The following is a 13,843-nucleotide window of genomic DNA, read 5'->3' as shown; positions in this document are numbered from 1 at the left end:
CATGTCATTCTGAATCGTTCACTGCACTACACTCGGACCAAACCATTAATAAAATATTCTCTGTATAACTTAATAGCAGTGTCCAGCAGACACTCGAGTCCCTGCTTTAGACCCTGAAGTCTGAAGAAGGGGCTCAAGTGCTCCGACATAACTAAAAAAAAAAATCTTTTTTTTGCCTTAAAGGGACACTATACCCAAACATTTTCTTTCATGATTAAGGTAGAGAATACAATTTTAAACAACATTCCAATTTACTTCTATTACCTAATTTGCTTCATTCTTTAGCTATACTTTAATGAAGAAATAGCAATGCACACAGTGAACCAATCCCAGGAGGCATCTATGCGCAGCTACCAATCAGCAGCTACTAAGCATATCTAGATATGATTTTCAGCAAAGAATATCAAGAGAATGAAGCAAATTAGATAATAGAAGTAAATTAGAAAGTTGTTTATAATTGTATGCTCTTTCTAAATCATGAAAGAAAAAATTTGGGTTTCATGTCCCTTTAAGTCCAGTGAATGCGGATCCTTTCAACTTGTACTACATACAGTATGTAGTTCCTGACACCCTGGTAGCTGTTATGAAGTGTTGAGAGGGAAAATCCCTGCATACTAAGTGCATATATGTTTTACACTCATAAGATCATTGAGGTATCAGGGTAAAGAGTAAGACAAATTATTGTTAATTAATTTTATAATTTCTTAATTAATTTAACTTTGAATAACATTGACCACCACCTGTAAAGAAAGGTAGGTAGAAATAAATTAAGAGAAATTAAGAAAATGACTGTGGAGGTATATTAAAAGCTGTCACAAGGGAGATTGTTTTTCTAATACAAATTAGATAAACCGTTAATGCCTATATTTTAAATAACTATTGTTTTTATCTGTTAAAGAGAAGCCATAAAGATTACCTGTGAACATGCACTCCACGACCCCCAATTAGACATCACACACTTGCCAGGGCAGGACAGGGAACAATTTTGTTGTGTTGGGAGAATTTCCAGGTGGTGACAATTAGTATCACTTACATCAGTGGCCTCAGCATCTTCTGACATATTTACACACCTAACAGGACATATACATGGTACAGTCTTAGTACAGAGATTCTAGCAGACAGTTGGTAATGTTAAATAACATGACATGTACTAAACACTTTATCCTGATCACTGATATCCATTTATACTGATACAAAATATTAAAAAAACTGTAAACTTTATAAGTGTGTTACATGTATGTATGATGAGGTTTATTTAAACAATTACAGTTATGTATTATGGCATAATTGTCGCTGTTTTTTCTATCTTGTCACTTTGTCAAAAACCTTTGAAATATATAGGCAACATTCTAAAATCTTGCTGAAAAAATGTGCAACAACTTAACACGTGAAATGTATAAGGCTATGTACTCGCCCCAATAAAAGCTGTATTTTGTAATCAATGGATCAGCATCTATCTAATAACTATTAAAAAGTTTCACTGCGTATAATACCAGCATCATAAAAATGCCTTAAAAACATTAAAAAAAAAAAAAAAAACTTCCTTTATAAAACAGTCCAGTGCATATGGAAAAAATAAAACTTAAAAAGTTCAAAAGAAATAAAAAATTATGAGGCAACCTTGTCAGCTTTGAAATAGCGAGACACAAGCTACAAGATACTTTGCAAGGCCAGAAGAATCTCTATAAATGCTGCATGCTTGAACAAGGTTTAGGAGAGAAAACCCAACTACGTCTGAAGTACTGTCCTAAGTGTCCATTCCAAACCCTTTATTTTTGAGACAGTTCTCAGCAGGTAGCATTCTATGCAACAAACCTAATTTGCCTTAATACAGACATTCAAATATTTTAGTTTTAAACATTTACAAGATGCATTTTACAAGTGTATTTCCTAAATGTTGGACATTAAAAATAAAAAATGTCTTTTCAGCATTTTTAGCAGTTCCCATTTGCTGAACAAGATATGATATCATGTATTGGGGCACTTAAAGGGACAGTCTAGTCCAAAATAAACTTTCATGATTCAGATAGGGCATGTAATTTTAAACAACTTTCCAATTTACTTTTATTATAAATTTTGCTTTGTTCTCTTGGTATTCTTAGTTGAAAGCTAAACCTAGGAGGTTCATATGCTAATTTCTAAGCCCTTGAAGGCCGCCTCTTCTCTCAGGGCATTAGTTCATGTGTGTCATATAGATAACACTGTGCTCATGCACGTGGAGTTCCTAGGAGCCAGCACTGATTGGCTAAAATGCATGTCATTCAAAAGAACTGAAATTAGGAGGCAGTTTGCAGAGGCTAAGATACAAGATAATCACAGAGGTAAAAAGTCTATTTATATAACTTTGTGGGTTATGCAAAACTTGGGAATGGGTAATAAAGGGATTATCTATCTTTTAAAACAATAAAAATTCTGGTGTAGACTGTCTCTTCAACACAATTATATAGTTCAATGGCTGTACCTTCGCTGACTAATAAAATGCTAAAAAGATAGGCTAAATGAGCCTCCATTAATTTCAACCATGATCTTGCTCTACCCCAAGTCTTCTCAGCAGCCTAACAAGCGTATCTGAGACTAGCCTATTTTTTTATTTTTTTCCTCCATTAAATGGACACGTCATTTCATTGCAGTGTTATTATTTTGTTTTTTTTTATGGAGGTTTTCCCCTGTCTTCCAATAGAGCTTTTAAAGTCCTTATCAGCCAGTGAACAATCTACATCAGTACCACTTTTGCACATTATTTTGTTTGTATTAGTTTAAAATATCTCCTTTACTTTAAAGGGACAGTCAACACTTGAATTTTTGTTGTTTAAAAAGATAGATAATGCCTTTATTACCCATTCCCCAGTTTTGCATAACCAACACAGTTATATTAATATACTTTTTACCTCTGTGATTAACTTGTATCTAAGCATCTTCTGACAGCCCCTGATCACATGACATTTTATTTATTATCTGTTGACTTTCATTTTAGCCAATTAGTGCAGTGTCTGCCACAAGCCACGGGCTAGGTTACAATGTTATCTATATGGCTGACATGAACTAGCTTTCCCCTGTTGTGAAAAGCAAGTAAAAAAGCATGTGACAAGAGGCGGCCTCCAAAGGCTTAGAAATTATCATATGAGCCTTCCTAGCTTTCAAGTAAGAATACCAAGAGAAAAAGCAAAATTGGTAATAAAAGTAACTTGGAAAGTTGTTTAAAATTGCATGCCCTATTTGAAACATGAATGTTTTTTTGGGACTTGACTGTCCCTTTAAATTAAATTTTCTATAGCTATAGTTTTATTCAATGTAATTCATTCAAGATAATTGTGTTTTTCTCTACATTGAACATTAAGCAATCATTTATATAGTAACCACATTTATTTATCCTTTCTTGTCCCGTAGTTATAGCTATTACATTAGAATCTTATTAATAATTGTAACTAATACTATTCAATTATTCACATTATAACCCATAACAGTCTTTACATGTGATATGATTTGCAGTGATGATTAAACTAAAATCTCATTTTGTATTAGTTCCTCATTTTGCATAATCTTAAGTGTAATTATGGAAAATTAGTTCTCATAAATAGAAACAAGACAAATCAAGCTACTAACTTATTAAAGTTCTGAATGATGTTCACATCAAGCAATGTCATCCTTCATTATATGCATCTGAATGCACCAAGGAGCAGTGAGGGTGAATTACACTCATATTGTCCTAACACTGTAGTATTATAAATGAATAAACCTGTCAGAAGCCTTCAAGTATCACAAGCAACTTCTTAAAAAATGTCTACTATATGATTGTATATCTATGTCTATCTTGTAACCCTGTGGCCAAATACATTTCAATTAAAAAAACAAGCACACAGCCCTGTCACATAATGGTAAGGTATTATTTCTTTTTAAAAAGAGACTGTTCTAATATACAGAATAGTGCTGGTGACATTTGAAGTTAGGGAGGAGGACAATTCTGTACTTTTCTCACACTCACTAGTCTGCTTATAACATATGTACCAATATTAGGTCAGGAGTACTGTTGATGTTGCTTGGTTAAGCTTCTGTTGGTGGAGTTGTGGTGTTCCACAGTTGAGCATAGCCAAAGAGAAGAAAGTCTATAGTGGTGGAAGGGGGGTGATAGCAATAAAAATAGTCATTACTTGTTATTTGAGGGTAAACCACTTGAGAACTATAAAAGCAACTCTGTACAGGAGGACACCACAGCGTTCATGTGGATACAATCTTTTAGGCAGAGTATTCATAACATTCACCTAGATTACGCTAAACAGGGTGCGAAACGAACGCAGGAAAAGTTGCATTATTTCACCCCCCATAGCGCTGCCGTTACGAGTTTCTGAAAAGTCTCCTTGTGAGTGCGATATGGTGGCATTGAGCTCCATACCACACAAAAACCAAGGGCAGCTTTGACGTGCTCGTGCACGCTTTCCCCCATAGACATCAATGGGGAGAGAGTGTTAGAAAAAAAACTAACACCTGAAGTGCGGAATAGAGATCGCCGTAACGCAACCCCATTGATGTCTATGGGGAAAAAAAGTTAAGTTTAAACCTAACACCCTAACATAAACCCCTAGTCTAAATACCCTTAATCTTCCACTCCCGACATTATCAACACCTAAATAAAGTTATTAACCACTAATCTGCCGCTCCTGAAATCGCTGACACTAATAAAAGTTATTAACCCCTAAAGAAATCAGCTTTTTTTACCTGTAAAAAAATACAAAGTCCCCCCTACAGTAAAACCCACCACCCAACCAACCCCCCAAAATAAAAAACCTAACTCTAAAAAAACCTATGCTACCCATTGTCCCTAAAGGGGCATTTGTATGGGCATTGCCCTTTAAAGGGCATTCAGCTCTTTTCCAAGTGCCCATCCCTAATCTAAAAAAAAAAACACCCCCGAAAAAAAACAATAAAAAACTAACACTAACCCCAGAAGATCTACTCACGGTTTCTGAAGTCTGGACATCCATCTCCATCCAGGCCGCGAGGTCTTCATCCATCCCGGGGGCATCTTCTATTTTTGTCCCGGTGGCACGGAGAGGAGCTTTCCTGGATCCCATCCTGCGCGGAGTGTCCTCTTTATATGGTCGCCGCAGTACACTGAAGTTGAATGTAATGTAGCTGTTTCAAAATGGCGTCCCTTGCATTCCTATTGGCTGATTTGATTCTTCAAATTCAAATCAGCCAATAGGATGAGAGTTTCTGAAATCATATTGGCAGTTCAAAACAGCCAATAGGATGAGAGCTTCTAAAATCCTATTGGCTGTTCAAAACAGCCAATAGGATTTCTGTAGCTCTCATCCTATTGGCTGATTTGAATTTGAAGAATCAAATCAGCCAATCGGAATGCAAGGGACGCTATTTTGAAATGGCTACCTTTGCATTTAACTTCAGTGTACGGCGTCAACCGTATGAAGAGGACGCTCCACGCAGGATGTGATCGGCTTCCAGGATGGCTCTGGTCCATGCCGCCGGGATGAAGATAAAAGACACCCCTGGGATGGACGAAGACCTTCGCTGCCTGGATGGAGATGGATGTCCGGACTTCAGAAACCGTGAGTAGATCTTCTGGGGTTAGTGTTAGTTTTTTTTTGTTTTTTTTTGGGTGGGTTTTTTTTTAGATTAGGGATGGACACTTGGAAAAGAGCTTGTAGCTCTTTTAAGGGCAATGCAAAAGAGCTAAATGTCATTTTAAGGGCAATGCTCATACAAATGCCCCTTTAGAGGCAACGGGTAGCTTAGTTTTTTTAGAGTTAGGTTTTTTATTTTGGGGGGTTGGTTGGGTGGAGGATTTTACTTTTACGGGGACATTGTATTTTTTTTACAGGTAAAAGAGCTGATTTCTTTAGGGCAATGCCCTACAAAGAGCCCTTTTAAGGGCTATTGGTAGTTTATTGTAAGCAAGAGGGTGTTTTTTTATTTTTATAGGGCTCTTAGATTAGGTGTAATTGTTTTTATTTTTGATAATTTCATTTATTTTTTGTAATCTTAGTGTTTTTTAGTTTTTGTGATTTTAGTGTTAATTATTTTTGATAAACTTTTTTTCGTAGTGTTAGGTATTATTAAATTTATCATTTAGATTTTTTAATTGGTAGTATTTTTTTACAGGTAAGTTTTTATTTATTTAAATAGTTATATTGTAATTTTAATTTAAAGTTAGGGGGTGTTAGATTTAGGGGTAAATAGTTTAATTTAGTGTTTTGCAATGTTGGGGGCAGGCGGTTTAGAAGTTAATAGGTTTATTTAGTGGCGGAGATGTGGGAGGCCAGAGGTTTAGGGGTTAATAACTTTATTTAGTGGCGGTGATGTCAGGGAATAGGGGTTAATATATTTAAATAGTGTTGGGGATGTGGGTGGGCAGCAGATTGGGGGTTAATGGGTTTATTTAATAGCTGCGATGCAGGTTGTCGGCAGATTAGGGGTTAATAGGTTTAATATAGTGTTTGCGATGCGGGAGTGGGTAAATAGGTAGTTTATGGGTGTTAGTGTACTTTGTAACAGTTTAGTTATGAGTTTTGTAAAACATTTTTGTTACACAAAATCTATAACTACTGCTCTCAGATGGCGGTATGGATTGTGTTGGTATAGGCTGTAACGCAAGCGTTATGAAAATCCCACACAAAAACATAATATTTTTGAGTGCGGGATTGACGTTGCGTTACAGGCTAAAAATGCTTGCATTATAGCTATACCGACACAACTTCCAATAGTGCATTCCTGCTTTTACGCTGAAATTGCCATTTTTTCAGCGTTAAAAGACGCAATGCAATACTCGTAATCTCGGTGATTATTTGGTAAAAAACAAAAAACACACAGGTCTGGAAATATAATAATAGTTGTTATTATTATTATTATTTCATTCTGAAATTGCAGGTTGGTCTACAACTCCAAATTGATTGATTGATTGAGCCCAACTGTCACCCGATGATAAACATTTTCAAGTTATTAATTTCTGACTCTATAAGAAAGACCAGGACTGTGTTTGATTCACAATATATGTTTTCATATTGTGGCATGGTTGTCAGTATATAGTGAGCCTGCTGAGATAGACTTCAGACCTTATACAAAATTGGCAAGCATTTTACTTATTAGGACTTGATATTTTTTAGTAGACCCCAAAGCAAGATAATCAATTCCATATATGTTTTATAAAGATCTCAGATGTTCTGGTATACTATGTATATAAAATGCAATATGTTATATCAAATCTAAAGATTACTTTCTTCTGAAAATTTTATCATAGAATAAACAGATCTGTAAGGCATTTAATAGCTATTTCATTTGATTTTTGAATTATGACTTAAAGCCTTGTAATTTATTTTCTCATTGAATTTGCAGAACAGGTTTATTTCACATTGTAAATATGGTATTTTAAGCTCTACATTAAGATCCCTGCTGGATGTACATTATTAGTATTATTGGATTAGATGCAGAAGATTGTTTCATGTTGGTAACGTATTCTGTTTCTTGGGAATCAATGCTACTCTACTCACCGCACTTTCCTGATTTGTATTCCTTCTCCGCAGTTAGATAGTTTTTCCTCAGTGTTGAGCTTGCAGGCAGACCATGGCTCTGCCACCCAGGAATACTGATTGCATTCATTATAACAAGGAACTGCCTCATACACCTGTCAGGGAACAGGAAACATGCAGGCCTTTAGCAAATCTACTTAGTTCAACGAGTGACACAAGGAATAACAAACTCTGCAACTAGGCATAAAGAATATAAAGGTGGAATAACTCTTCATTGCCAAAAATGCACAAGCCTAATAGCACATAAGGACCATACTTCCACTTAAAAGAAAGGCACTAATGAAAACAGTATATGCATATACAATTTAGAGAACCAGACCTAAGTATAGAGTCTATTTTAGTGATGCTGTTAAAGGGATCAGTTTAGCATTAGAAACTAGGCTGTCCAGCATTTTCCCTAGCAAACACTTTATAGCACTCTATACGTTTACCCGTCTATCTATATATCTGTCTATCTATCTATCTATCTATCTATCTATCTATCTATCTATCTATCTATCTATCTATCTATCTATGTATCTATCTATCTATCTATCTATCTATCATCTATCTACCTTACTATCTATCTATCTATCTATCTATCTATCTATCTATCTATCTATCTATCATCTATCTATCTATCTATCTATCTATCCATCTACCTGTCTATCCATCTACCTGTCTATCCATCTACCTATCTATCTATCTGCTTATCTATCTACTTACATACCTATCTGTCTGTCTCATTTATCTAAATTATCTATCTTATCTATGTATCGATCTATCTATCTAGTCTATCTAATTATTATTTATTTATCGTATCTACCTATCTATATATACTGTATCTATATTCTATAATTTATCTCAATGATCTATCATATCTATCTATCTATCTATCTATCTATTCATCATATATCTATCTATCTAATAATTATTTATCTATCTATCTATATCTTATCTATCTAATTATCATTTATCTATCATCTATCTATCTATAATTTATATAAATTATCTATCTTTATCTATCTATCTAATTATCATTTATCTATCTAATTATCTATCTATCTTATATATCTTAATATATATCTTAATATCTATCTATCTATCTAAATATCTTTTATCTAAATTATCTATATTCTATCTTTCTATCTATCTATCTCCAGAAACAATTAACACTTCCATATCAACAACGCTTAAATGAGAAACTGTTTTTAAAAAGCCACAAACCTGTATATACACAAAACAAATATATTATTGAATCCACATAACAGATAAAATTGACACATTTTGCCTTCAGTTCGACAATATTACTCAAGCATCCATTGAATCTATAGGTGATATTTATCTCTAATCTTAGTAGGATTTTTAATTTATAAAACAAGTTTAAAATATTTTTGTTTCATAATAATATGGAATAATACAGTTTCTCAAAAACTGCAGGATAGAGCACATTTATTCATATGGTTATTAAACTGCACAAAGCCCTCTATTCATTAGCAAGTATATTTAAGAAGATTAAAAGAATTTGTTGTAAATTAAAACCTGCACTGAAAGATTATACATACGTGAAAGCCTTTATTGAATTGTTCTACATTGCATCAGTTCCTTTTGCTTTTGAAACAGATATGAGTTTGAGGATTTACTTAATTATAGACAGGACAGTGGTTTTATCTCCCAACTAAGGTCGCTACCAGTCAGTATTTAAAGGGACACTGTACCCAAAATTTTTCTTTTGTGATTCAGATTGAGCATGACATTTTAAGCAACTTTCTAATTTACTCCTATTATCAATTTTTCTTCGTTCTCTTGCTATCATTATTTGAAAATGAAGGCATCTAAGCTTTTTTTGGTTTCAGTACTCTGGACAGCACTTTTTTATTGGTGGATGAATTTATCCACCAATCAGCAAGGACAACCCAGGTTGTTCACCAAAAATGGGCCGGCATTTAAACTTACATTCTTGCATTTCAAATAAAGATACCAAGAGAATGAAGACAATTTGATAATAGGAGTAAATTAGAAAGTTGCTTAAAATGTCATGCTCAATCTGAATCGTGAAAGAAACATTTTGGGTACAGTGTCCCTTTAATCAATGCGGCTGTTTTTTTTAGGTTCAGGTCAATGAAGATAATAAATTAATACAGAAATAAAGACCAGGGGTTCCATTTGTTAAGCTGCATACGCAGCTTTGGAGCCCTTGTGGTGAGACCCTGCAACCACACGTTAAGAAGCAGTCATGAGATTGCTTGTGCAAGAGCAGGGGACAGGACAGCACAAATAATTATTGTGCAATAATAACTGCAGCTGGTGAATGCTACCTCACTGCCCTACAGGTTCCCTGGTATTAAATCTTGTCTGCCCTCTACTTATTAACGTGAGACCCATGTTATAGGGAAATTTCTTCTTCCAAGTGTGTGGGAACATAAATTTGAAATATGGCAAGAGACATATGTGTAGCCACTAATCATTAGCTATCTCTCAGAAGTGCATTGCTGTTTCTGAGAATATCTAAGTATACTTTTCAAGAAAGGACACCAAGAAAATAGGTGATAGAAGAAAGTTGAAAAATCTCTTAAAATTGCATGTTCTTTCTCACCATGAAAGCTTAGTTTTTACTTTCTTGTCTCTTTAATTAACATGTCTAAAAGTTGAAACTCTGTTCCCAACATAAGATTAATTAAATGTGATTGTATAAATGTATGTAGACATTAGCTTGTTCTAAGTAATTCTTGTTCTAAATCATTTAAAAAACATGTGCAATAATGTTCCAAACAATCTAATTAATTGACAGCTACTTTTCTAGCACATGGGAGCAACATATCAATATTTTAGAAACCTTAAGGGCTGCTTAAAAATGTATGGCTTTTATTGTGGGACCGCGTTAGGATTAGCGCTGGTATTAAAAGTCCATGGTAAAACCGAATAACAAGAGAATGTTTAGTGCTGCTGACATCCCTTTAGCATGACCTATACATTCAATGGATAGCACAGTCACACTAAACATATTATAAGTTGTGAGTAATGTGTTGCACTCAAGCGCAACATATAACAGAGCTAAAAAAATTTGCATGACTTGAGACCTGATGTAAAATGTGAGTGCCAGAATAAAAGTATAGCAAAACACATGTAAAACTTATTAAAATAAAGAATCACACACATTTTAATTCATTTACAAAAAGTGTTTTAAAGGGACATGGAATACTGTATATGGTATGGTGGTGTTTAACATGGAAAGGTGTGTGTGTACATATATATATATATATATATATATATATACTGTATATGTGTATATATATATATATATATATATATATATATATGTGTGTATATATATATATATATATATATATATATATATATATATATATTATCTCACAAAAGTGAGTACACCCCTCACATTTTTGTAAATATTTTATTATATCTTTTCATGTGACAACACTGAAGAAATTACACTTTGCTACAATGTAAAGTAGTGAGTGTACAGCCTTTATAACAGTGTAAATTTGCTGTCCCCTTAAAATAACTCAACACACAGCCATTAATGTCTAAACCGGTGGCAACAAAAGTGAGTACACCCCTAAGTGGAAATGTCCAAATTGGGCCCAAAGTGTCAATATTTTGTGTGACCACCATTATTTTTCAGCACTGCCTTAACCCTCTTGGGCATGGAGTTCACCAGAGCTTTACAGTCTGCCACTGGAGTCCTCTTCCACTCCTCCATGACGACATCACAGAGCTGTTGGATGTTAGAGACCTTGCGCTCCCCCACCTTCCGTTTGAGGATGCCCCACAGATGCTCAATAGGGTTTAGGTCTGGAGACATGCTTGGCCAGTCCATAACCTTTACCCTCAGCTTCTTTAGCAAGGCAGTGTTCATCTTGAAGGTGTGTGTTGGGGTTGTAATAATGTTGGAATACTGCCCTGCAGCCCAGTCTCCGAAAGAAGGGGATCATGCTCTGCTTCAGTCACAGTACATGTTGGCATTCATGGTTCCTTCAATGAACTGTAGCTCCCCAGTGCCGGCCCAGACCATGACATTCCCACCACCGTGCTTGACTGTAGGCAAGACATACTTGTCTTTCTACTCCTCAAATGGTTACCGCCACACACGCTTGACACTATCTGAACCAAATAAGTTTATCTTGATCTTCTCCAACCACAGGACATGGTTCCAGTAACCCATGTCCTTAGTCTGCTTGTCTTCAGCAAACTGTGTGCAGGCTTTCTTGTGCAACATCTTTAGAAGAGGCTTCCTTCTGGGACGACAGCCACGCAGACCAATTTTATGCTGTGTGGAGCGTATGGTCTGAGCACTGACATGCTGACCCCCCACCCCTTCAACCTCTGCAGCAATGCTGGCAGCACTCATACGTCTATTTCCGAAAGACAACCTCTGGATATGACGCTGAGCACATGCACTCAACTTCTTTGGTCGACCATGGCGAGGCCTGTTCTGAGTGGAACCTGTCCTGTGAAACCACTGTATGGTCTTGCCCACCGTGCTGCAGCTCAGTTTCAGGGTCTTGGCAATATTCTTATAGCCTAGGCCATCTTTATGTAGAGCAACAATTCTTTTTTTTCAGATCCTCAGAGTTCTTTGCCATGAAATGCCATGTTGAACATCCAGCGACCAGTATGAGAGAGTTTGAGAGCGATAATACCAAATTTAACACACCTGCTCCCCATTAACACCTGAGAGCTTGTAGCACTAGAGAATCACATGACACAGGGGAGGGAAAAATGCTAATTGGGCCCAATTTGGACATTTCCACTTAGGGGTGTACTCACTTTTGTTGCCAACGGTTTAGACATTAATGACTGTGTGTTGAGTTATTTTGAGGGGTCAGCAAATGTTATACAGGCTGTACACTCACTACTTTACATTGTAGCAAAGTGTCATTTCTTTAGTGTTGTCACATGAAAAAATATAATAAAATATTTACAAAAATGTGAGGGGTGTACTCACTTTTGTGAGATACTGTATATACAGCAAACTCCTTGAAGTGAATTCACCCTCCTGGGCCATCTGCCTGGGTGCAAACATTTAGTAAATATGTAGCAAATGAATGCACTCTCAGGGCTTCTTAGTAGTGAGTCAAAAAATAATTTATTGACGTTTCAGGGCTCAAACAGACCCCTTCATCAGAATTCTGATGAAGGGGTCTGTTTGAGCCCTGAAACATCAATACATTCTTTTTTGACACACTACTAAGAAGCCCTGAGAGTGCATTAATTTTCTACATATATACTGTGTATATATATATATATATATATATATATATATATATATATACACTGTATATAAGCAACAAAGAGGATTTGCACTCTTACCTTCCTTAAACGTGCCAGGGTGACAGGAGCAGAGGAGATACACTAGAAGTAGAGGATCCGCACTCACTGGACTTTCATAAAGAGAATATTTATTTCAAGGTGTAATAGTCTGTATTTGTAGCAATTTGAACAAGCATTTAATTTTGTTTTATAAATAAGAACCAACAATTTCCTCAAAAGTAGGTTTGTAACATAAAAGAAGCTTGATGAATTCGTTGTCAGTGCTTCATATAATGTATTACTATTTGCCCAATAAGTGACAGTTTATTAACTTCATAAACTGTATTACTTTCAGGGCATTTGATAATGCAAACAGTTCAAATTAAGCAGTAACGTAAAATATAGTATTCCTTAATTAGGCAGGTAAAGTTCATCAAAATAAGTAAGGATAACGATTAATAATAAAATAATTAGGTCTGACCTGAGAACACAGGAATTGTTACTTGTCCGTTTGTTATGAACAGCAGCGTGGTACTCAGAGGGAGAGCGGTTGCGGCTGCAGCTGATGACGTCACCGCTACTTGCTGTGCTGTGTATGAAGCTGCTTGAATCCTGTTACCTTGTAAATGCTTCAGGGTTTGATGTCGAGTTAGTTTGATTTCCTTATAGTATGAAATATCTTCCAGTGTTGAATTGAGTAGAAGAGCTGCTAGATGTAGGAATGAAAAATAAGAGATGTTATCAGTAACTCTTCAAATAAGAATTTATGAGGCTGTTGGAGAGTGAGGAAAACTCTCAGTGTAACGCTTGTGCTGTGAATCCTTTCTCAATTAACCAGCAATGAATGCTGGGGGGAAGTGCTTGATATAGGAGGCTCTTAAAGGGACAGATCATTAGCAAGCAGTAACCCTGACAGAGCCCCCCACAAAAAGAACCACAGCGAGGTTCAAGGCCTAGGACGATCAGGGTTACGTCTATGGAAGAGGGAAATCAGACGTGGAGCAGATATGTTCGAGGCAGGCTCCCAGGAATCATCCTCATGGCCAAAACCT

General features: G+C 35.7%; 1 protein-coding gene across 1 annotated transcript in view; it reads right to left on the bottom strand.

The window, feature by feature from the left end:
• Positions 1 to 13,843, bottom strand: part of THSD7B (thrombospondin type 1 domain containing 7B) — a 1,177,597-nt gene that overhangs the window by 287,019 nt on the left and 876,735 nt on the right. Inside the window, 2 exon segments of the mRNA XM_053712541.1 lie at positions 917 to 1,070; positions 7,503 to 7,636. Coding sequence (XP_053568516.1) covers positions 917 to 1,070; positions 7,503 to 7,636 — 288 coding nt within the window.

This window comes from Bombina bombina, chromosome 1 (genome assembly GCF_027579735.1).
Source record: "Bombina bombina isolate aBomBom1 chromosome 1, aBomBom1.pri, whole genome shotgun sequence".
In the NCBI taxonomy this organism is placed as follows: Eukaryota; Metazoa; Chordata; class Amphibia; order Anura; family Bombinatoridae; genus Bombina; species Bombina bombina.
This window is presented reverse-complemented; position numbering and strand designations above follow the sequence as displayed.